Here is a 24,936-nt window from a genome sequence, read left to right on the forward strand (position 1 = left end):
CATTAATGATGATATTAAGTAACACTGGTCTCAGTACAGACTCCTGAGGGACACCACTGCTTGCTGATGTCCATCAGGACTCTGAGCTTTTAACCACTGTCCTCTGGATGTGGCCATCCTAACAACTGCTAATGCCCCTGACGGTGCACCTGTCAAATTCTTCACTCCAGTTTGGAGAGGAGAAGGTTGTGGGGGCACTGGGTCAAATACTTTACAGCAATTCAGATAAATGCCATCTGTAGCTCTTCCCTTACCCACTGGTGTAGCCAGGCCACCACAGACAGGATTTTCCCTTTGTGAAGCCATGCTGGTTGTTTCAAATCACGTCTCTGTCCTCCATGTGCCTTAGCAGAACTTCTAGGAGGATCTGTCCCATGATCTCAGCAAGGAGGTGAGGCTGACAGGGTGGTAATTCCCAGAATCTTCCTCTCTTCAAGGGAATGGCTTTTCACTGCCGTAGGGCAGGGTTAGATCATGTATTAGAAGAAGATTCTTCCCTATGAGAGTGGTGAGGCCCTGGCACGGGTGCCCGGAGCAGCTGGGGCTGCCCCTGCATCCCTGGCAGTGCCCAAGGCCAGGCTGGACACTGGGGCTGGAGCAGCCTGGGACAGTGGGAGGTGTCCCTGCCATTGCAGGGATGGAACAAGATGAGCTTTGAGGTCCCTCCCAACCCAAACAATTCCATGACTATGATACTACTTGGAAAGAGCTGTGTTCCCTCTGGGCCTCTGTCCTGACTAACAAGATTTGGGTAATTTTTTGAAAGAAGTGTTGTTTTATTACCTAAAGTAACTCTGAGAGGGAAGAAAGAGAGCTGGGAAGGGTGTGTGTCCTGTTTGTGTGTGTGGATCTTCAGTGAATTGGGCATGGTTTGCAAGTTGAATTGTTTTTTACTTCTGTCCATACTTTACAACTAATCTGAAAGAATTTTTATATGCAGTTTTACAAATGTTTACAAGGTAAATGTCATTTTTTCTAGATGTAGACAAAAATACAGTGAAAAATAGTACTCAGTCTACTAAAAGGAGCTCTACAGGTGAAGATGAAATTCCTAAAAAAAAAGCAAAGAAAAACAAGAAGCACAAAAGCAAGAAGAAGAAGAAAAAGAAGAAGAAAAGGAAGAAAGAGAAGAAACATAAAAAGCAACCAAAGGAATCCAAGTTGATTGCGCATCCCGGAGAGCCTGCAGGCGTGCAGCCAGCCCCTCCCTTGGTGCCAGAGCAGTCCAGCTCCCAAGTGAATGTACAGCAAGGAGTGTTTGCAGAGGCAAACCTGGTGCAGCCAGAACTGTGCTCCAAACCTGCTGAGGGGCTTGATAATCAAGCTTTAGGACTTGTTTCTCATTCAGTGACTGATTCTCAGCAATCTGCAGAAAATCTTGGAAGTGGGGAGGGGACTTTGTGTGCAGCAAATCCTCCATTTAATTTAGCAAGCATCCAGTCTAATATCCCAGAAAATACTAGTATAGCTCAAACTAGAATTTGCACTAGTGAAGAACAAATTCAACAGTCACATGAAAATATTTATCCTGTAGCTATTAATGCCAGTGTTGTTGATACTGGAAATAATACTTGGTCCAGCATCCCCTCTGGAATTGTCAATAAATCAGAGATTCAGAAAGATTCAGTAGAAGCACTGGGAGGTACAGAAGTCACTCTTAAATCTCAAGGCATTGGGGAAGTAAAAGCTTCGGACGCAGCTCTGGAGCCTGAGGCCATGGAGGTGTTGACTTACTCGGAAGTATCTCATCAGTCTGTGTCTCACAGGGCAGCACAGGGGTTAGGAACAGCTTCAGAATCCGTGTCCCTGGCAAGTGGTTTCACAACAACCCCTACACCTGCAAATTTGGCACATCCAGGTGCTGTGACTATAGCTCACATGGTTGTGGCTGGGCAAGAAGTGAAAATTCCAGAAACAACTGAAAAATCTCTGCATGTGGAAAATGTGAGAAGTGTGGAGAGACCTTTGGAACTGGGGGGTGCGAGCAGAACTTTGGAGCCATCCCTGCAGCCCTCAATAATGTCTGGGAGTTTGAGCATGACCCAGGGCAGCCCTTTGGAGGCTTCCAGTGTTCTGAAAGCAGGTGTACCTTTGCAACATCCTGTGACAGTGTCTGCAGCCACCCCTGTGACCCACGTGGAAATAAGTGCCAAAACACCTCCAGGACCAGGAGCTGTTACTAAAATGAAGGATATGGAACCAGCTGTGGGGAGTGTGAAAGCTTTAGAAACAACCATGGAACCTGTTGTAGCAAAAGATGTTAGAGCAGCTCATGAAAGTCTGCAAGGCAGAACTGTGGAAGGAACCACTGGTTCTGCAGCAGCAGTGGGTGCATCAGGAGTGTTCCTACAGCATGGAGTCTTGGCAGAAACAAGGAGTGTGGACAGAACCCAGGGATCTGCACTTCCAGCAGGATTGTCAGGTATGAACGTGGTTGCAGAGACAAGAGGATTAGGAGCAACTTCAGAACCTGCAGCAGTTGTACAGACATTCATTCCCCAAACAGCTCCACAAGTCCACATGGCAGAGGGTTTTAGAAGTCCACGAGCAAAGGATCCAGAAGGTACTTCATTGCTGATGCTGAGAGAATCAAGACCTGAGAGTGAATCACATGTGAGAGGTTTGGCACCTTCCCTGTCTTTGCAGAAGGAAAACACACAAGGTCCAGGAGGAGTCCCGAGACCAGTGGCTGGGGTGGAAGCAAAACCTTTCACAACAGCTTCAATGTCCTTACAGGTAGAAGGTGTGAAAGCTTCAGAAGAAGCTGTGCATTGTGGAACTGTTGCAAGTCCGGGACTTCCTGCCTTAGAAAGGACTCCTGAACCTGTGGTTGCATGTGAAAGCGTGGAACCAGTTAGAGAGGCTGAGGCATCAACAGGGGTGATGCCGTGGCAAGCCACAGCAGAGAGAGAAGCTCTCCATGCAAGCCAGACACAGAGTTCCATCACTGCACAGTCACAGATCATGGCACACACAGGACCCTCACACACTGAGGTGCTGAGGAAGAGAAGGGATTCGGAACACGTTCCAGAAGCAGACGCAAGGAGCAGAGAAGCAATCCTAGAAACTGTGCAGACTTCAGAAACCAGTTCAAAATCTATTCAGGAACAAAGAGTAGGTCATTCAGCAGCAGTGTTGGAGTCTTTGCCCAGAGTGGAAGAAAACAGTATGGCGTCAGGAGTACTGACAGATATGCAAACTCAGGGATCTACTGTAGAACATGAAATTGCAGCAAGGAGGACTAGCACACAAGGAAATGAGCTCTCAGAAATGGAGAAAGCAAAATATCTGGAACCAGCATCAGAAGCTGGAGGAATGAGGTGGTTAGAGAGAACAACAGAGTCTGCAACAGTAGAGGTGAAAGGTTCTGAAACAGGTGAAAAGCTTGAGGTACCCATGGGTGATGCTTCAGCAGCTGTTCCAGAATACTTGCATGCTGAAAAGCAACAAGATCTTCAGGTAGTTCTAGAAGCAAAACCTGCTGCAGAATGGAAGAGTTCAGAAGAGGCTCCAGAAATCTTGGGTGTTTCTGAAATAAAATCTTCTGAAGCAGTTCCAAAACCAGGGGATGTGAAAGGCCAGGAAACCACACTGGAACATGAAGTGACAGCCGAGGTACAATATGTAGAAGGAGTGCAGGGTCAACAGGTGGAGGATATGGTGATTGAGAAGGAAGATGCAGAAGAGACTCAAACATCTGAGCCTTCAGTCGCAGAAACAGTTTTAAGTTCTTCACATGCAGCAGAGGAAAAAGTTTCAGCAGGGACTCCTGTAGCAGAAACACAAGATTTGGAAACAGCTCCTCGTACTGATGTAGAGCTGAAAGATGCAGAAGCGGCTGCAGGGGTGGAGGCAGAGACAAAAGATTTGGAAGCAGGTCCAGCACCTGAGACTGATGCAGAAGCAGGTCCAGAACTTATAGAGGAAGGCCAGTTGGAAGACACTCCAGAGGCTGAGGATGTCAAAGAAGCAACTCCTGAGGAGGACTCAGAGAAAAGAGACTCAGAAACATCCGATGTGCAGCCTGATGTGGCAGCACGAATGAAGGAGACTCTCATGAGGCTTGAGAATGTTGTTGAAAAAAGTAGTCATAGAACCAGTGAGAAAAAACATGATTCAAAGAAACAGAAAAGGAGCCGTTCCAAGTCTCAGTCCAGGTCTAGGAAGCGGAAGAAAAAATCAAGGTCACGTTCCACTTCCAGACGTTTGACCTCTAAAAGAGCGCGTTCTAGGAGCAGAAACTATTCAGTTTCCAGAAAAAAGCATTCCAAATCTAGGTCCCGCTCTGTGGAGAAGAGAGAGAGAAGATTGTCTTCCTGGCGGTCCAGGCGCAGACATTCTCGGTCATCTGACCGTTACAGGTCTAAATCCAGATCAGCAGAAAAGCGATTGTCCAGACGGAGACGCTCCCGGTCGTCTGACCACTACAGGTCTAAATCCAGGTCAGTGGAGAAGCGGCTGTCCTCCCGAAGGTCCAGACGCAGACGCTCCAGGTCGTCTGACCGCTACAGATCCAAGTCCAGGTCCGTGGAGAAGCGATTGTCCTCCCGAAGATCTGGGCGCAGACGTTCCAGGTCTTCCGACCGCTACAGGTCTAAGTCACGGTCAGCAGAGAAGCGATTGTCCTCCCGGAGGTCTGGGCGAAGACGTTCCAGGTCCTCTGACCGCTACAGATCCAAGTCACGGTCAGCAGAGAAGCGATTGTCGTCCCGGAGGTCTGGGCGGAGACGTTCCAGGTCTTCTGACCGCTACAGATCCAAGTCCAGGTCAGTGGAGAAGCGATTGTCCTCCCGAAGATCCGGGCGGAGACGTTCCAGGTCGTCCGACCGCTACAGGTCTAAGTCACGGTCAGCAGAAAAGAGGTTGTCCTCCTGGCGATCCCGCCGCAGACATTCCAGGTCCTCTGACCGTTCAAAATCTAGATCCAGGTCTTCAGAAAAGGGAGGAGGCAAAGAGTACTCCTGGAGGTTCAGGAATCGGTCTGGTTCTTCTGATGGTTCAAAATCCAGGTCAAGATCTGTTGAGAAAAGAGGTCGGAAGGCGTCTGTGCGGAGGTCCAAACGTCAGCGCTCAAAGTCCTCGGATCGCTACAAGTCTCGGTCCAGGTCAGTAGAAAAAAGGGATCGAAAGCAATCGTCACGGAAGTCTAAACGTCAGCGCTCCAAGTCCTCTGACCGCTACAAGTCTAGATCCAAATCAGTGGAAAAAAAGAAGGAATCCTCGCGAAAATCCAAGCGTCGACGCTCAAAATCTTCTGAGCGTTACAAGTCTAGGTCTAGGTCTGTCGAAAAAAAGCGCAAGGAGTCTTCAAAAAAATCCAAACGGAAACGTTCCAAGTCCTCTGAAAGTGTTAAGTCAAGGTCCAAATCTGTAGAAAAAAAGGATAAGTCATCCTCAGCAAAGTCCAGTAGCATGCATGAGTCTTCTGAACTTCAGGAGTCAGCCAAACGTCTTGATGAAGATGTTCCTCAGTCTTCTTTTGGAAGTGACGATAAATCCTCTAATGGTCCCACATCAGTAGCTTTGTCTGATGGAGTAAACGGCCCAGTGCTGCCACCATCATTTGGAAGTGGATTATCCAAAACTTCGGAGAGCCTTGAGGAAAGGTCCTCATCTGTTGAAAAACCAGCAGATCTGCAGCATTCTGCCACATCTGAATTTGATACTTCCGAAACCCCAGATGACCAGGAACTGAGATCCACATCTGTGGAAAAAACACAGGATTCAGAGCTGTCTATGACATCTGAAAATGGATCAACGGAAAAAGCAGCAGCTCTGGAGTCTTCATTGCTACCTGAACTTCCATACTCCACATCCAAGTCAAGATCCTCATCTGTTGAAAAAGGAGGAGATCTAGAAACTTCTTCAGTAGTAGAATTTCATGTCTCTGCATCCCATGAAGGTGAGTCCAGAACTGCACCTCTCAAAGAAGTAGAAGGTCCGGAGCTTCCTCCAGCACTAAAAAGAGAGATGGAACTTCGGTCATCTCTCCTGTCTGAAGGTGGAGTCTCCAGCTTGTCTGATGGTCACGATTCACAGCATATCCCTGGTGAGCACAAAGAGCTTTCACAGGTCCTGCAAGTACCTGAACGTGAGTCTTCCCAGCTGGCTGACAGCTCTAGAGCAGTGGAAGCTCAGAGGCCTTTCCTGCCACCTGAGATGATCCGCCCTGTGATCCCTGATGGCTGTGAGTCAGGCCAGACGCAGGAGCCTTCTCTGGCTTCTGACGGTGGACATTTTGTGTCTCCTGATGGACATGGATCAGGATCCAGCTTCGCTGCACCAATAGAGGGGCATCCATTGTCGATAGGCGAGTCTTTTAAGTCACCACGTGGAAATGAACAAAGATTTTTATCTGTAGAAAAAGTCAAGACTCCAGATGTTTCCCTGACATCTGTAACATTGTGTGGTTCTGTTGAGGTGTCTGCTGACGTCATTTCAGTGTCTTCTTTTGAAGTTCATGAGTCCATACCATCTGTTGACAAAGCTTTAGATGGTCCAACACTTCCACAAGTGCTTGAAGTTGACTGCTCCAGATCTTCAGAAATGCACGAATCAAGATATCTGACTGGAAAAATAGATGGTGCGGGATCTTTGGTCATGTCTAAAAGTGGGATTCCCATATGCCACGATGGCCACAAAGCAAAGTACAACTCCTTTGAGCAAACAGAGAGTGCAGACCTGTCCGTGGCATCTGAGCTCCGGTGTTCCATCTTGCCTGAAGGCTATAAATTGACATCTGCTGCAGTTGAAAAAGTGGATATCCAGAAGCCTTCTCTCTCACTGGAAAGTGGCTTCTCCATGTCTGCTGATGGCTGTGAATCAGTGGGCACACCTGAAAAACTACAGCCCCCAGTGGCTGCTGTGCCATCAGAAGGTGGAGTTCTGCTGTTGCCTGACAGTTATGAGCAGAGGCCTGTCCCTGCAGAGAAAGCAGAAATGCTGAATTCATCTGAACTGAAACACCTGGCATCCTCTGATGGCTACAAGCTGAGATCTGCCTACAGTGAAGAAGTGCAGGAGCCCATTCTGGTACGGGAACGCCGGTGTTCTGTTGCCTCCGATGGTCGTGAGTTGGCATCCACCACTTCTGAAAGAGCTGAGGAGCCTTCTCAAGTGTGTGAAAACGAGTACACAGTAGGGCTTGATGGTCCGGAGTTGACAGCAACCCCTGCTGAAAAAACGGAGTTGCGGAAGCTTTATCAGATGTCTGAAGAAAGATGTCTGGAGTCCATCGACAGCCAGGACCTGCAGTCACCCTCTGCTCAAGAGACACAAATACAACAGCCTGCTCTGGTGTCTGAAAGTGATCATGCCGTGTCCTGGGTGGGCCAGGAGTTGAGGTCCAGCTCTCCTGAGAAGGCAGAGATGCAGGAGGAGGCTGTGGTTCCAGAACCAGAAGTGCAGGAGCGTTCTCTGCTGCCTGAAAGTGAATATAGTGAGTCTCCTGAGGGCCAGGAGGTGGCTGAGGCCAGCCCTGCTGAGAAGGACCTGCAAGAACCTTGTCTGACACCTGGCAGTGAATGTTCCATCTTCCATCAAGGCCAGATACTGCAGTCTGGCCCCACCAAAAGCACAGCAGTGCAGCAGCCAGTGCTGGTCCATTACGCTGTATCTCCCGAGGGGCAGGAGGGGCAGGACTGTTCTGTGCTGTCTGAAAATGAGTACGAGGCATCCCCTAGAAGGCATCATTTTGGATCCAGTCCTGTTGAAAAAGAACTGGAGGAACATTCTGAAGCATCTGAAAGTGAAAGTTCAATGTCCAGTGATAGCCAGGAGTTGCAGCCTGCTGTTGCTGGAAAAACAGAGGGGCAGGAGTTGTCCTTGTCTGAAGGAGAGTGTTCCATGACTCCTGAAGGTCAGGAGCTGCAGTCCAGCCCTGGTGAAAGAGTTCTAGCCAAGGAACCTTCTCTGACATCTGAACATGCTCTGTCACCTAAAGAGCGCGAGTCAAGATTGGAGTGTGCTGAGGAGGCAGAGGGTGTGGATTCTATTGTGACAGCTGAACGTGACCATCTCTTTTTTGAGAGCCAGGAGGTGAGTTTCACCTCTCTTCAGAAAGCAGATGTGTGGGACCATTCTCCAACACCTGAAAATGAACATGGAGCATCTCCTGATGGGCAGGAGTTGAGATTCACTGCTGTTGAAAAAGTAGATGGGCTTGAACCATTGAGAGTGAATGATAGAGCCTCCATGTCCCCTGATGGCAGCGACTTGAATTCCATCCCTGCTGAAAAAATGGATCATGCAATGCCTTCTTTATTGCCTGAAGGACGCTCAGTGTCTCCTGATAACTGCAGTGTGGGCCCTGGAGAAGAAACGGGGGATCTGGAGCCCTCTGTGAGATCTGAGCGTAGAGACTCCACATCCTCCTGTCAGGAAGGTCATGAGCCAAGGTCTCCCATGGAGGAAGAGGGTCTGGAGTCCTCTGTGACTTCTGAACATAGACAATCCTTGTCCCCTGAGGGCCATGACCAGAAGTCTATTGCAGATGAAGAAATGGATGATCTGGAGAGGCGTTCCACTTCCCCTGATGAGCACGAGTCAAGATCTAGTACTGGTGAAGAAGCAGAGGATGTGGAGCAGCCTTTGACAACAGAACGTAGGTGCTCTGAGTCTTCTGATGAGCACGAGTCAAGGTCAACCACTGGAGAAGAGGCAGAGGACGCAGAGACCTCCTTGGCAGCTGAAAGAAGAGATTCCGTATCCTCTGATGACCGTGAGTCGAGGTCTGCTGCTGGGGAAGATGTAGAAGATGGGGAGCCCTCCTTGACAGCTGAACGTAGACACTCCACATCTTCTGATGACCACGAATCAAGGTCTTCAGCTGATGAAGAAGCAGAGGATGTGACAGCTGATCGTCGCTCTGTGTCTCCTGATGGACGTGAGTCAAGGTCCACTGTTGGTGAGGAAGCAGAGGACCAGGAGCTCTCGTTGACAGCTGAGCGTAGACACTCCACGTCTTCAGATGAACAGGAGTCAAGGTCTACTGCTGGTGAAGATGCAGAGGATGTGGAACCCTCCTCGGCAGCTGAACAAAGAGATTCCACCTCCTCAGACGAGCAAGAGTCAAGGTCTACTGCTGGTGAAGAAGCTGAGGATGCGGAACCTCTGACAGCTGAACACAGACGTTCCGCATCCCCTGATGGGGCCGAATCGAGGTCTACCACTGCTGAAGAGGAAGGAGAGGATGCAGAGCCCTCCTTGACAGCTGAACAAAGAGAGTCCACATCGTCAGATGAGCGTGAGTCAGAGTCTTCCAGTGGTGAAGAGGAGGGAGAGGAGGCAGAACCCTCTTTGGCAGATGAGGAAAAGCAGGATTCCGTGCCTCTTGAGCAGTCAGAGGAACAGGACTCTTCCTTTGTCCCTGAAAGCAGACGTTCTGAGTCTTCCGAGCGTGAAAAATCCAGATCTAAATCTGTTGATAAAGCATCTGACAAGGAGTCTCCACAGAGATCTGTAAGCAGACACTCAAAGTCTCCTGCTCACCAAAAGAGTCGATCCACATCTGTGGAGAAAACAGCGGACAAGGAGTCGGTGCGGAGGTACAGACGGAGACGCTCCAGGTCCACGGCTCGCCAGAGGAGCCAGTCAACCTCTGTGGAGAAAACAGCGGACAAGGAGTCCTCACGCAGGTCCAGGCGGAGACGCTCCAGGTCTGCTGCTCGCCAGAGGAGCCAGTCCAAGTCTGTGGAGAAGGCAGCAGACAAGGAGTCCTCGCGCAGGTCCAGGAGCCGGCGCTCCAGGTCCTCCCAGCGCAGGTCCAAGCGATACGACACGGACTCGCGCTCCAGGCGGAATCGCTCCAGGTCAGCCACACGGAGAAGAGCGTCCAGATCTCGCTCCAGCTCCGTGTCACGTTCCAGGCACAGGAGGAGAAGCAGGTCGAGGTCGGCATCACGAAGGCGGCGTTCCTTGTCCAGAGACAGGCGCAAGAGGTCTCAGAGAAACAGGTCGAGGTCCACTGACAGGAGGAGGAGAAGATCGGACTCCCGGGACCGCAGGATATCGCTGCGGTTGCGGAGCAGGAGCCGGACCCCTCTGCGGCAGAGGCGCTCGCGCTCCAGGGGCAGGAGGAGGAGCTCCAGCCGGTCCCCGATCCGGCTGCGGCGCTCGCGCTCCTCGGGGAGGAGGCGCTACAGCAGATCCCCCGACCGGCGCCGCTCCCGCTCCTCGGAGTTCTCCAGCAGGTCACCCAAACGTCTCACAGACCTGGGTAAGTGCTTTGTTTCGCTGGCTCCGTGGTGGGGTGGTACGGCTGGGTTTGCTAAGGGATTTCTTAGAAGTCACTCTGTGCAATAATCTCAGGCAGCGACTTCCAGCAGGAAGGTTTATCAATGCTGAGCATTTGAATGGAAGCCTCCTTAGAGCCAGTTTTACCTTGGTTTTAGAGCTTTTGTACAAAAGTAGCGTAGTTTCAGCCTCAGGGAACATTCTGAATAGTAGTAAAGGCCAAGTACTTCAAGTACTTGTATGTAAGAAAATTTAGAATTTTTATTCCTGAGAACAAAGGTCATTCAGGTGCCAGTTGGAGAGTCCCAGTCTCTGTTGTCAGCTGTTCCCAGAACTCTGTCTTGCCTTTTCCCATGGTAAGAACATAAAGGAAAGAGAGACTTGTTTGTGAAAATACTCCCAGACCCAGCAGGTTGGAAAATTAAATAAAATAAAATCTTAAGAGCTGCATCTTTTCTCTGAGCTTGGAGGAAGAGAGACTGTGTTGTTTCTATGAGTTAATAAGGGGAAAGTAGGTTTGAACTGGGAGATCAGCTCTTATACAGAGTGTGAGGAAACCTCCTGTGGTGGACTTGAGGTTCTGAACCTTCCAGTCCTGCCTCAGAGTTGCCATGGAAGCCTTCCAGTTAGGGAGTTATTTGCAAACTGGCAGAAGGCTGAATTTAATTTTGTTTGCTATTTCTATGTTAGGGCTGTCCTTTTTCTCCTTATTCAAGCAAAATACTGTTCTGCTAACAGTTTTGCATCTAATGGTATTTTAAGCAAGAGCATGTTTTACTTCCTCAGAGCTTGTTTTTCTGTTTGGTGGGTGTAAGTAGCTTTTGGGCTACATCTGGGGAGATGAGGCTTCCTCCAGAGGTTTGAGAGCTTTTCAGAGGTAGATAATGAGGAAACTCTGGAGTTTATGCTGTGTAGGAAGGACTCAGTAATGCCAGGACAGGAATAAATCAGTGAAGTCAGAGGCATCAGAACAGGGTGGTTGGAGGATGTTGAAGCTGGGACTGCTGGGTTTCATCGCAGTTTCACTTGCCTTCTGCACAGCCCAGGCTTAAAGTCTGGAGCAGCTCAGTACAATTCCAGTTATTTTCACAGAACATAAAAATGCACAGTGCAGGTAGAATCTTGTGTAATTTACCAGAGACATTTCTTTATTGTTAAAACAAGAATCTATAAAAATAATGACTTCTCTGTGAAAAAAAACCAAATATTTTTAGACAAGGCGCAGCTCCTGGAGATCGCCAAGGCCAATGCAGCCGCCATGTGTGCGAAGTCCGGCGTGCCCCTGCCCCCCAGCCTGATGCCTCTGCTGTCCCAGAAGAAGGATGACAAAGCCAACCAGAAGTCCTCGAGGGACACCCTGAAGGAGCTCACTGAGGTGAGGGGGAACAGCAGCATCCAGCCTGGAAATGAGCACACTGGGCTTGGTGACCTGTGGGAGGTTGTCACTGTGTGCTGCTGTCACTGGGAGCTGCCTCGTGTTCATAGTTCCCAAATCCCTGGGGCTGGCACAGCCCTCCCAGCCCTTGGAGTGCCAGCTGTGCCCCATGGGCACCTTGTCCCCAGGCCAGAGCACTCAGTGCCACCTCCAGGCCTTCCTTGGACACCTCCAGACCTCCCTGTGCAGCCCCTGACAAAACCTGATCACTCCTTTGAGCCCTTACTCTCCCCACAGGTTTTCTTAAGTCATCAGAAAAAAATACTATTTTTTAATTCTTTGGAAATGCATGAAACCAAGTTATTTTGGTTTTTCTTATTTTTGGTTTTGATTCTGTTCTAATTTTGTACAAATTGATGGTTGTCCCTGCAGTCCTGTCAGTGAAATCCAAAGCTTTCACTGCTGATTTTTTGTTCTGGTGGTGTTAGTTATGGCTTGAGTTGGAAGGAGCTTCAAAACTCAGCCTGTCCCACCCCCTGCCATGGGCAGGAGCACCTTTCTCTGTCCCAGGTTGCTCTAACCCTTGTCCAGCCTGGCCTTGGACTTCCCTCAAATGGAGAAAGTCCGGAATAGAAAAGTGCCTTAATTTTCTTTTAATTGCATCATGAGTATGACAGTTCTGAACTTGTGTTCATAGAAATAATCTTAGAGGGAGCAATGTCCAGGAGCTGAGAGATTATCTGCAGTTGGGTCTGGGCTGGGGGAGGAGAAGTTCTGAGCAAGAGCTGAGTTGGTGCAGGTGCCCTGTGGTGACACCCAGGGTGGTTTTTCACATACCCTGACCAAGATCCAGCACAGCTTGTGCTGATCTGCAGGCCCCAAATCTGCACTTCCTTCCCTTTCCAGCCTTGGAGATCTGTTGAATGATATTTCTGTTCTTTTGACTCAGAACTGTCCACAGAGCAGTGCAGGTGGTAGGAAATCAGTAAAGACATTTTAACCATAAAATTCTGGCCCCTTGAGAAAGTCTTTTGGTCTTTGGTTCTTTTCTTCCTCTCCTTTCTTTCCCTCCTTGGAGGCTGCTCCCTGTTTGTGGTATCCCCACAACACCTCTCTGTTTCAGTTCTGTTGCACATCAGAGGGGGGTGGCTTGCACAGCTGGCCAGCACAGAGCATTCCAGAAGAATCTGAGCTCTCTTGGAGCCATCACTTCTGACAGGGTCCCAGAGAGCTGAGTCAGTAACCAAGGGGTGCCTGGCAAAGCCATGATTGGATAATTTGTGTACAATACCCAAAGTACATCTGTTGGTGCTGTTGCTAAAAGATTTTCCATTCCTGGTTTGGTAAAAAAAAACCCACTTTTTTTTTTTATAGAAATGTGTTTTGTGAGTTCGGGTTGAAAGTTCAGGTTCACTCAGAGCTGACATTTCGCTGTTTTACTTTTCAGAAATGCAAGAAGATTGCTCAGAGCACTGATGATGTGATAGTGAACAAGCCTCACGTTTCTGATGAGGAGGAGGAGGAACGTCCTTTCTATAACCATCCTTTCAAGCTGAGTGAACCCAAACCTATTTTCTTCAATTTAAGTGTGAGTGCTACTTGTATTTTTATTATTTTACTTATAAAAATATAAGTAAAAATATATAGCACTTATATTTTTATAAGTGCTACTTACATTTTTTAATATTTTACTTACATTTGCTTTAAAAATAAATCCTTGTTCTTTTTAAATAATGCATGTAATTCTGCAGAAATTTTTCAAGGGTTGATCATCTTGGTGAAACTAGGGAGTATTTTTTAATCAGTTAAAAGGAACATTCCCAATTCCATCAAGATTAAATTGATAATCCAGTTTTACCAATTGGTAAAATTGTGAGCAATTCTTTAAATGCATCTGGAAATCAAATGCTTTGAAGCATGGATTAGAATTTGTTCAAATTTTTTTTGTGTTTCGGGTGGTGGGTGGGGTATTTTTAAGTTTTATTTGGGGGTGGGTGGTTGTGCCCATGAAAGTCTGTTGTGACTTTGCAGGATATAAAGCACTAAAAAAGCTTCAGTATGCTCAGCACAAACAGAAATAATATTCCTGGTTTTGTATATAAATAGGTAGAGCTTGTGCTGTATGCAAAATAAGCAGTAATGCACATTTAGATAAGGTGTAAGGTAAAAGTGGATTTAGAGTTTATATTATATTGTTAGGAAAGGCTACAGGGAAACTCAAGAAACCTTGGAATTCTTCCAGGCTCCGAGGAGGAATGAGTGCTCTGCAGTGGTTGTGGGCTGCTCTCCCTCTTGTCTTGGTTTTGACCCTTTCAGTTTTGTTCTTTCTCTCTCCTAAAACCATTGCCATCCATATTCCTAGGAGTTTATCCAATCTTATCCAGTGCTGCCAGCTGTGTTTGCCTCTTGGAAGGGAACCTGGTGGGGATTTCTGCAGATTTTAATGAATTAACAGCACCAAGCAAAACAAGGCCACAGACTTCATCTGCTCAGAGACTCAGGCTGCTGCTAAAAATAGGCCAGGATGGAAACCCAAATGCTGAGAGCTGTTTTCTCTCCACTCATGGGCAGCTTTTGATCACAGGCAGTGTTTTGCTGCCCAGGATTTTCACCCTGGAGCTTTCCATACAAAATACCTGATGTGAATGGGTTCAGCTGGAAGAGGAGGGTTGGAGATTTTGGGTTGCTGAAATTGTTTTTAGGGGTTTCTCATCTTCTCTGGTAGCACAATTTGTGGGTCACTTGTGTGTTTTTAGGGCTGTGCCAAAATGATGAATTATAAAAGGTTATTACTCTAGAGTGAGTAAAAACCAAATCCCAGGTGTTTGCGACAAAACCACCTCATGACTCGTGGGTATTTCCGAGCCTGAACTCTTTATCATTTTATTTCTTTCAGACTCCCAGCATAAAACCAGCACCACCACCCCAACCAAAAAACCAGGTCAGCCTGTCCAAGGAGTTCCCTGTGTCCTCTGGGTCTCAGCATAGGAAGAAGGAGGCAGACAGTGTGTATGGAGAGTGGGTTCCCGTGGACAAGAACGGCAAGGACGACGGCAAGGACGACGTTTTCCCCAAGCCAGCCATTGAGGTAAGGAGGGCAAGGAGAGCTTATCATGTAAGAAAACCAAACCCATCACCTGGGCAGTCTGGTGCCCAGCTGCAGTCTGGGAAAACTAAAAAGGCACTTAAAAAGGTGGTGCCTAACACTGCACTAAGCTGAGGAGCTGAGCTCTGCACCTGGGGATGCTCACATGAAGCAGCCTGCACCCATCCTGCTTCTGGCAGCTGGTGGCTTCTTGGTCTCAACAGAATTTAAACTGTAGCTGGAAGGTGAAGAAACTTCTTCATTCAGTTTCCTCAGAGCTTAATTAATATACCTTGAGATTTGCACAGTAATGTATGTAGTGCTAATTAAAATTGTCCCACCAGTCTTGGAGCAAGAACATCACACTGGAATGTAATCAGTTAAAAATTGAAAGTCACTTCTTCTGGATGTATTCGTTTTTTAGCTTTCCAGTCACTTTTTCTCCAATGGCTGTCTTGCACATGGCCTTACAAAGGAGAATCTAATTGTATGGATAATAAACTAAAAACACCAAAGCAAGTGTTTTGCCCCTTGAAATTTCTTCTAAAGAACATTTCTGGGGGTTGTTGTAATTAAGTAAATTAAATATTTAAGAGATGTTACTATTTTAAAGTGTGTGTTGCCTCAGTGCACCTGCAGCCTTGTTCTCACACCTTCCAGAGCCAAACCCCAATTTCTGACAAAGCCATCTCAGCACTTGGTGCATTTTGTTTCTCAAGACCTTTCTGATACTGGTCAGTTCACTCCCTGAGGCACAGAAGGGAATTTTCTTGTGGCTCTTCTACAGCACCAAAAAGCACAGAGGATATAACTTAGCCAGCATTTTCATGGAATCCCTCAGAATTTGATGGTTGGCACCCAGTCCCTCAGCACAGGTGGGAGCTGCACTTGGGGCTCTCCTGCTCCAGTAAACCCCTGAGATGTTTGTGCAGAATGTCATTCCCAGTTTCATTGCAGTAAATATATTTAACATCACTTCCTTTCCTTTCTGTTGTGTGTACCTTTATAAATGCCTGTAACTATGTTGTCTGGTTTTACATTTTGTAAATAAATACTTTTATTTGCCTTTACCTTAACTTGGCTTGTGTTAAGGGTGATTTCAGGGGTGTTAGCTGCAGCAGGCTGTTCCATCCATGCCCTGGGGTTTGGGGAGTGCAGGTACAGAAGTGCTGTGTGTTTCTCCAGGGAGCCTGCCAGGCGACACAGTGCTTCTCTGCTGAATTCTGCTGTGTTCAGGAAGACTCTGTGCTGGAAATGGCTCCCTTGGAGCAGCATGGGGCAGATCAGCTCCCTTGCTGGGGGAGGGGAGAGCTGGGGGTGCTTGGAACTTAAGTTTCCCCTAGAATTGACCTCCGTTTGTTGTTGCTGATTTTGCAATGCTGTGGCAGTTGTGGTGCAAGTCCTGGCGTGAAACCCCACACAATTGGTTTTGTTGTGTTTTAATTCACCTGTTAGCTATGGGCTAGGTCTGAAATGACCCTGCTAGTACATTACAGCTTGTTCTAATAAAACCTGGTGCCCTAAAGGAGTTGTGTGTGGCAGCAGGAGATGGAGGGGAAGGTCTGGGGTGATCTGAGGGCTCATCATGGCTGTGGCAGGCAGAGGCCTGTGAGGAAGGAGTGTTGGAAGTGTAGAGTGCCAGTCCCAGGTGACTTGTGCAGAGTGCTGGGATCTGAGGCTGCAGTAAAAGCATTTACAGAGCTCCAGAGGGTGTAAAACACCTGCTTTTTTATTTGCTTCAGTATTTGTGATTTGTGGGGCAAGTCTGAGAAAGGGGATCAGGCAGGAGAGCTCTGGGAGAGAGCAGCACCTCACTTCCACCCGTTCTCCTTGACTCAGGAGTAACAGCAGCCTCTTACACCTCAAGCAGAGATGGTTTTTTTCCAAGATCCAAAGCTGCCATCGAGTGTCTTGGCATAAGACAGAGCCCTGATGGTCTCCAGAACGGAGAAGTGTTTGGGAATGAGCCCAGCAGGGAGTGTTGCTAGGCCCAGTAAAGCACTAACACACCTCTGTGGCATGGCAGTGGTCCCCATGGCTTTCATGGACTGTTTCCATGCCTTTGTGTATTGCTGGATTGAAACTTGGTGAGTAGAAGAACTTTTATTTATCTCCTGGACCAGGTTCCTAAACAGAACATTAAATCAATATTTTAACTATGTGAGAGAGATTTGAGAACTTAGCCAGTGTGCAGTTGAAACAGGCATTTTTACATCCTTGCTGTTGTGTGAGGGGGTTGTTAGATAATATTTTAATTCTTCTTGTGCCTTTTTTTATGTTCTGTGTGACAAGAAATAAGCACTGAACTCAGTCCATAGACACCTGGGACTTGTGGGATTTTAGCTGTTCTGTTCAATGCCAGATATTCCAGCAACGATCTTCCCAATAGAAACACTTTTGTCCTAAACACCAGCAAAAAATCAGATTTAACAGAGCACAAAAGCAATTCCTGTGTTTGGTGCCATTGCAGGTGTTCATCTCTGTCTCTTCCTTTCAGTATTTACTGAATTCTTGACCAGGTTCCTGGGACAGGGTTTATGGTTTAACAGTATTTGTTTTGTTCAGCTGAGTCAATTTTAAAGGAGTTTCAGTTTCTCTTCCTGACCCTTTAGTACAAAATGTGTTAGAGGTAGAGGTTGTGACAGCAAAAGAGGCAAGGCTTTTACAAAGCCAATGAAAATGAAGTTCGAGGTAACCCATCACCTTGATGTGTGTGTGTGAGCTGCATTTCTGATTATTGGATTTTTCTGTGCCTCAGACTGTCCCAGCCCTTCCAGCTTCTGTCAACATCTCAAGAAATTCCATTTGTCTTTGCACACTTGTCTCTTCCTGCTTTCCAAACAGAATGATCCATAATGCACATCCTTTCAGGAGCAGGGCCCAGGGATTTTATAAAACAGCTGCACAGCAGCCAGAGTTCATTACAGCCCCAAATGTTGTGGTTTCTCTCCCATGGCTTTGCCCACAGTGAAGGTTTGCAGAGAGCTCCTTTGTGTATTTTGCATTTTCACCAAGTCACTCTGCAACATCATTTCAAATTTATTTATCTTGATATTTTACTGCAGCTCAGCAGCACAGATGTAGATAATTCTTTCCAAAGCAGTGGATTCTGTGAACTCACAGCTGGTTTTACATGATCCCCGGGGCTGGCACAGCCCTGCCAGCCCATGCAGTGCCAGCTGTGCCCACCTTGTCCCCAGCCCAGAGCACTCAGTGCCACCTCCAGGGCACACCTGCAGGGATGGGCACTGCAAAGCTCCCTGGGCAGCCCCTGCCAAGGCCTGAGCTCCCTTTCCATGGGCAAATTGCTGCTGCTGTCCCAGCTGAGCCTGCCCTGGCCCAGCCTGAGGCCGCTCCCTCTGCTCCTGTCCCTGTTCCCTGGAGCAGAGCCCGACCCCCCCGGCTGTGCCCTCCTGGCAGGGACTTGTGCAGAGCCACGAGGGCCCCTGAGCCTCCTTTGCTCCAGCCCCAGCCCCTTCCAGCTCCTCAGGGATTCTGCAGCCCCTTCCAGCTCCTCAGGGATTCTGCAGCCCCTTCCAGCTCCTCAGGGATTCTGCAGCCCCTTCCAGCTCCTCAGGGATTCTGCAGCCCCTTCCAGCTCCTCAGGGATTCTGCAGCCCCTTCCAGCTCCTCAGGGATTCTGCAGCCCCTTCCAGCTCCCTCAGGGATTCTGCAGCCCCTTCCCAGCTCCCTCAGCCCCTCCTGGGGCTCCAGCCCCTTCCCCATCTTCATTCCCTTCTGGTTTAGGCTGGAGATGAAAATATGAAACACCGAAGTCAGGATTGTTGAATGCATCTGATTCATGCTGGAATTACTTTATACAGACAAGCTTTATTGTGACTTATTAGCAGTGCTCATGTGACCAGCTCTGTATGAGTTTTTAGTTAAATTGCATTTAATTCTGTTGGTTTAGAAGATCTCATTGAACAGGAAAATGCTTCTCTGCTTATTACACACCAGAATTTTTTGACAAACAATTTTAGATAATAACTCATTGGATATTTTGTGTGTGCAGGTGATTTTAAATTACCAGGGTGTTACAGTTTAAATTCAGATCTGTCTTTGTCCAGGAAAGCCCATCTTGTGTGGATTTAAGTGGTCCCAGGATTTCCATCACATTGCCTTTTTGTCAAACCAACAATTCACTCTGTAACCCCACTTGGTGGCATTGATTCTCCAGCAGCTTTTTCCAGCTCAAGTGGACACTGTTTGTGTCTGCTGTGTTTTTACAAATGCTCTTTTTCCTCCTAGTGTGTGGACATAACCACAGCCATGAACGACAGAGCAGTGGCCCAGAAGAGGCTCAATGAGAACTCCTTTGACCTGGAGGCCATGTGCATGCTGAACCGGGCACAGGAGCAGGTGAGCTGGGGCCTTTAGCAGCATCTGGGGCAGCCTGAGGGAAATCAGGGCTTTCCTTTCATGGCAGCTGGTTTTCCCCTCCTGTTTCAGTTTGGAAACCCAGCTGTGGGCCAGTGTTTCAAAGTTCTGCATTTCTAACACTGAGTTTTGATGAGCTCCTTTGTGTATTTCATGTTTGCACCCAAGTCACTCTGAAAAATAGTTTCAGATGTAATTTTCTTTAAATTTTGTAGTAGTTCAGCAGCACAGATGTAGGTAATTCTTTCCCAAACAGTGGATTCAGCAGTTTGGGGATGAGGAGTTGAAGCTCAGGTTTCAGGGTGACCATTCAGATGCTCAGATTTTGGTAGCGCCCGCTTCCATCCAAGCCTCAGTGAGCACACCAAATCCCACCAACATGCTGTGGATACTCCTGAGGGGCAGCAGAGGGGTGCAGAAGGAATGTGGAACTGTCAGTGCTGGTCTCAGTGTGGGTTTTGCTTTGCAGATCGATGCCTGGGCTCAGTCCAACTCCATCCCCGGGCAGTTCACGGGCAGCACCGGCGCGCAGATCCTGTCCTCGGACGAGCTCACCAACAGCGGCCCCCAGGCGTGGATCCGAAAGGTAGAAGTGACACAGCCACTGCTGTCCCAGCAGTGACCACACTGGCAGCAGCCAAGGATTGCACAGGGCACCACGAGTGCCTCACCCTGTGGCAGAGCATGTGCCCAGTGCAGCAGGCTGGGCTCAGTCCCTGTCCCTCGGTGTCACCGGCGAGGTGTGACCGGCCAGACACGGCCTGCCACTGCCAGGACACTGCTGGGCTGCTGTGCTGGCAGTGGCACGTCCCTCACAGCTGTGCTGGCAGTGGCACATCCCTCCCTGCCTCCCTGGCACGTGCCAGGCAGGGCTGATCCTGCTGCTGTTGAAATCAGGTTTTTGTTATCAGCTTCAGCGAACCAAAGTCCAAACTGCCCTTGGGTGTGCCTTGGTTCTCTCTGGTTGCTCCTTTGCCTCTCTCTGCATCACCAGGGTTTTCTGGGAGCCAGAGATGTGGAGGATTAAAGCAGGAGTTGCAGTTGCTAAGTTCCTCTCACTCTGGCATTGTTGGGGTACAGTGCAGTAGTTCCCTGTTGCTGTGGGTTGTCACTGGCTGACTTTGGGCTGTGCTGCGTCCTCCATCCGTGTGTTCTGTACACTCAGTTACTCAAGCTGCACCTTTGCCTGTGATCTGGTGCTCTGTCAGGAGGGAGATCTGAGGAGATCCCCCTTGCAGGCACAAGGAGTGAGGAGCTGAGCTGGTCAGTGTGGCAGGTGCTGCAGTTGGGTCTGTGTCAGCTTGGGTTGGGGCACCCTCCAAGCTGAGAGGTCAGATTTGAGCCTTAGGTGGAATTTTCCGTAGAAGTTGGTGTCAGCTGAACACAAAAGTCTGGAATTACAATATCCTGAAAATAGAAACATTTTTTGTCAGGATTTACTAACTTGTTTTTTCACCTCATATAGCCAAGCAGTGCAGAGAGCCAGGGAACACCGACTTGGGTCACTGGCCAGATAGGAATCTTCTGGGATCTTGCCAGTGTTAATGCAGAATGTGCATGATAAAGTCTGATTTTAACAGCTATGAACAACTGAGATTGTAGCGAAATGCTGCCTCTGGTGAAGACAATCCTTATTCTGGCAGAGGGAACTGTGAAGCACAGGGATGTGTTGGTGAGGAAGGAGCTTTTCCACAGAGGGGCTTGGGAAGGAGACCAGCAGGGCTGTGAGGGGAGGTTCTCCCTGTCTGCAGCACCTGGAATGGCTTCCCAAGCCCTGGAAAGCCTTGGGAGCAGCTCTGAGCTCCTCTTTCCCAAACCTCCTCCCTGGGGTCTCCTCTCATGGCAGTGGCAGGAGGGGCTGCCACAAGGGTGAAGTGGAAAGGACCAGGTGTGATTTTCCTGTCCTCCAGCTTCACTCTGGGATCTGCTTTAAAGCAGCCCAGCTGAACAAACCAAAATAACAGCAAAAGAAACAAAAAAACAAAAAAAAAAACCAAAAAAACAAAACAGATACAAGCCAAACAAAATGCTTCAAGGGAAGGGAATGGGAGAAGAGTGTGCTCTGTGCTCGTGGACACGCTGCTGCAAGGAGCAGAGGAATGTTGGAACATTCTGTTGGATCTGGGCTCAGTGAGGCAGCAGCAGCTCTCCTGCCCTGCCCAGAGCTGGGAATGTGCTGTGGGCACAGGGCAGGCTCTGGGTCTGGGCACACAGGAGGCTCCTGCTGGCAGCAGGAGGAGGTGGAGGGTGAGGACAAAGTCCCCTCCCTGCCCTGGCACTCCTCATCTGCTCTCCTGCTCTGCCAGGAGGGCCCAGAGCTCCAGGAGTGGTGGGAAAGCCTCACACAGCTTCATGTGGAGCCCTGCTGCGGCTGCAGGAGGGTTTCACAGCAAGGAGCAGGGATGTGGTTCTGAATCCATGTTATTCTCCTCAGGGACAGGAACACAAACCAGCCATGAGGTGCAAAGCGCTGGCTGTGTGTTACTTGGACACCTGAAATTGTGTGACAGTGATCAGTTACCAAGTCAGGCTTGTGCTCCCTTTTTGGCCTAAAAACTGTGTCTGAACATTAAAAAATCAGGTATTTTTCACTCAGGCCAGGAGTTGGACTTTGATCCTTGTGGGTCACTTCCAGCTGGGGCTGTTCTGTGTTCCTGTGGGTTTATCTGCCAGCAGGGCTGTGCAGTTCCCTGGGGATGCTGTGTCTGGGCGAGTGCACATTTCTGGCTGTTTGCTGAAGGCATTTATTTATTTATTTCCCTTGGGACTTTGCCATGGGAGGAGCTGGGACCACCCAGCACAGACTGAGCCTGTGGCAGCCACTGAGGAAAGGAGGAATAAGAGCAAGCACTGGGTGTGACAGAGGTCACCACAGCCCCTGGGAGCTGGAACAGGAGAGGGACTCAGGAGGGCGGCAGGGGACTTGGGGAACTCCTTTGCTGAGCTCTGTCCTCACGGTGCACTTTGTGGATTTCACCTTTCCTTGTCCTTTCCCAGTGACTGGAGAGGAAATGTGCACTCAGACCAGACTCAGAACCTCACTTTGGGAATGAGGAACTGCAGGGTTTCATGTGCAGCACTGGGGTGGGGACATAAATAACAATGAGGTTTATGTGTTTAATTCCTGGACTAATTCATTCTTGGTGGTTATGTGCAGGGGCCTGAGCAGGGTCCATGAAAGAGTGATGTGGTATTAGGTATAAAAAAATTATGAACAATCTCACCTTTCTCTTTGAAAAAGTGGCTTCTGTTTCAGTTTGTCACCATCAGTGTAATCAGTTCACAAATGTGACTCATCTTTTCTGAAGGTTGCTTCTATTTTTATTCCCTTTTTCCTTCCAAACACACTGTGCTGCTGAAGAAATGGCACAGCAAGTGGTCAAATATTTTTTGTTTCTCCAAGCAAATTCTGTTGAGGTCGGTTTACTCCCCTTTTCCCAGACTCACCCCTTGGTTCTGGATTTACCAGCTCAATTCTGGAGCCTGAACTTGCTCCCCAAACCCAGGGTTGTGCTCAGGGGTGACCTGGGGAGCTGCTGGATCACTCATTTGTGCAGAAAGTTCTGGAAAGTGCAAACCTCCCTTCCATTCTTGCAGGCACAAGGAGCTTTCCTTGGGAGCCAGGCTCACCTGGCAGGGCAGGGCAGCTCTGTGCTCACTGAGGACATTGGCAGTGAGGAATTGTTCCCTGGCAGGGTGGGCAGGCCCTGGCACAGGGTGCCCAGAGCAGCTGGGGCTGCCCCTGCACCCCTGGCAGTGCCCAAGGCCAGGCTGGGCACTGGGGACAGTGGGAGGTGTCCCTGCCATGGCAGGGGTGGCACTGGATGAATTTTAACCCCATTTTGACCCATCCCAGTCTGGAATTCCATGATTCCGTGGTGGTGAGTGTTGGACTGGCTGCTCTCTTTCCCAGCCATCCCCTTGTCCCTGCTGTTGTGCAGCTCTGAGCAGCTCCTGCAGGTGCCTGGGAGCACAGGGCTTGTGAGGCACTGCTGGGCCTCTTCAGCAAGGGGTTGCTGCTCTGTCTGTGGGAAGGATTGGGGCTGAAAGGGCCAGAGCATCTCCCAGTTCAGCAGCCAGCCCAAATTCCCTGCTCAGGATCCCTGCAAGGAGCCACAGGGAGCAGATCATGATCAGAGCTCCAGGAGCGTTTGGGGCTCCCAGGGATGCCAGGCTGGGGTTGTTCAGGGCCGGGAGCTGGACTTGGATGCTCCTTGTGGGTCCCTTCCCATCACTCAGGAGATGCTGGGATTTCATGGACAATTCTGCCTGGCACAAGTTTTTCCAAACTTGCTTATTCCTGGAACTTGAACTTCCCTGGAGTTCAGCCTTTAGTCCTGCCCTGAACTGCCACCCCTGCCTTCAAGGCTTTGCTGTCTTTGCTTCCTAAATTGTTGTTCCAAAGAGTCAGCCTGAGGAATCAGCAAGAAAGTTACTTAAACTGCTCTAAAGCCTCTGAAGGAATCAGGTTTTAATTTCTCTTTAAAGCAAGTGCTGACACAAGATTGTGGCTCTTGAGTGTCTCCATGTGTTGGCAGAATGGAAGTGGGATTTCCTGGAATTTAGAGCTCAGAATACAAGGAAAAAAGTATCAAATTGTCCTGTGGGCTCCCTCAAATTAAGATCAGAGAATGAATGAAAGAGAAATGCTTTCGTAAATAATGAGTTAGTTCTGACGGCAGTAACCAAATGCTGACAAACCTGGGGCTTCTTCTATTCCATCCCCTTTAATTTATATCTGCCAAGGCCCAGAGTTGCTCAGGAGTTTTTGGGAGACTCACCCTTGGATGGTTTTTAAAATGAGAAGAATTGTGCCTCTTGCTTCTCTGCTTTTGTGAACATTTCTGTTGATTCTATGGTTTTCGGTGAGTTCCAAACCCAGCACCAGTTTTACCCCACTCATTAAATCATGGGCTGAGGGAACTTGTCTGTTACTAAACTACAAAAAATACAGTGTGCAGGTGGCATTAGAGGTTTACATTCACTTCATTATTAAAAGGAAAAGAAAGACCCCACAGAATCAAAATGCAGGAACTTTTTCCTTGCTGCAGACCTTTGCTGCCTCAGTGACCTGAGTCCAAGGGGGATTCTCCTGGCTCCTTTCCCACTGGTACCAGGATGCCTTCCCCATGCCTTTTGGTGGGATGAACAAGTATTTGTGTGTTCTGGAATTAAATTATTATTAATAATAATTGTTATTAATAATAAAAACGTGTAAGTCATGGTTGCGATTGAAGAGTCAGCACAAAGTTCCTGCTGCAGTTCCCCTGCAGGATCCTGAATTCACTCACCACAGAAGGGATGCTTTAACAAACAGCCCTTCGGAACCTAGAACTTGCTAATTCCAGTTTCTGGAGTTTGTTCAGGCTCTGCCAGTGCCTCAGTGGGAGCTCAGGGCTGTGAGCAGGAGCAGGATGTTTGATTCTGCTCTGAGCATAGCAGGATGTTTTGGTTCTGCTCTGTCCTTGCTGCCCCTGACCAGGCCGTGTTTGGGAAAGCCGAGGGAGCCGCAGCGACCTCAGCAGGAGCTTGCTGTGTCCTTTGTGAACTGAACACACCCCGTGGTGCTGCAGCAGCCCCAGCAGGAGCCAGCCCAGCTGCAGGGCCTGCGGGGAGCCAAACCTGCGGGATGTTCCTGGAGAACGGGGGAGGGAGTGGGAGCTGAGGGAAGGGCTCTGGATGCTGTGTCTGAGGGGCTGGCTCTGCACCAGCCCCAGCTCTCCAGCCTCGTGGATCCATGTGGATCCACGCAGGGCTTTCCTGGCCCAGGCAGGGATTGGGACATTCCTGGCACAGGCTCCAGCAAGGCTTTCCTGGCACATTCCGGCAGCCTGCAGCGTGGGGGCCGGGCACAGACGTGAGC

General features: G+C 48.9%; 1 protein-coding gene across 4 annotated transcripts in view; it reads left to right on the forward strand.

Annotated features, from left to right (window-relative positions):
• Positions 1 to 24,936, forward strand: part of SON (SON DNA and RNA binding protein) — a 37,654-nt gene that overhangs the window by 5,829 nt on the left and 6,889 nt on the right. For all 4 annotated transcript variants that reach the window (XM_059493796.1, XM_059493798.1, XM_059493795.1 and 1 more), the window contains exons 3-8: positions 980 to 10,216; positions 11,448 to 11,608; positions 13,056 to 13,196; positions 14,505 to 14,696; positions 18,945 to 19,055; positions 19,543 to 19,659. In XM_059493796.1, the coding sequence (XP_059349779.1) occupies positions 980 to 10,216; positions 11,448 to 11,608; positions 13,056 to 13,196; positions 14,505 to 14,696; positions 18,945 to 19,055; positions 19,543 to 19,659 (9,959 nt within the window). The remainder of the gene's footprint in view (positions 1 to 979; positions 10,217 to 11,447; positions 11,609 to 13,055; positions 13,197 to 14,504; positions 14,697 to 18,944; positions 19,056 to 19,542; positions 19,660 to 24,936) is intronic.

The sequence above is a fragment of the Ammospiza nelsoni genome, chromosome 2 (genome assembly GCF_027579445.1).
Source record: "Ammospiza nelsoni isolate bAmmNel1 chromosome 2, bAmmNel1.pri, whole genome shotgun sequence".
Classification (NCBI taxonomy): Eukaryota; Metazoa; Chordata; class Aves; order Passeriformes; family Passerellidae; genus Ammospiza; species Ammospiza nelsoni.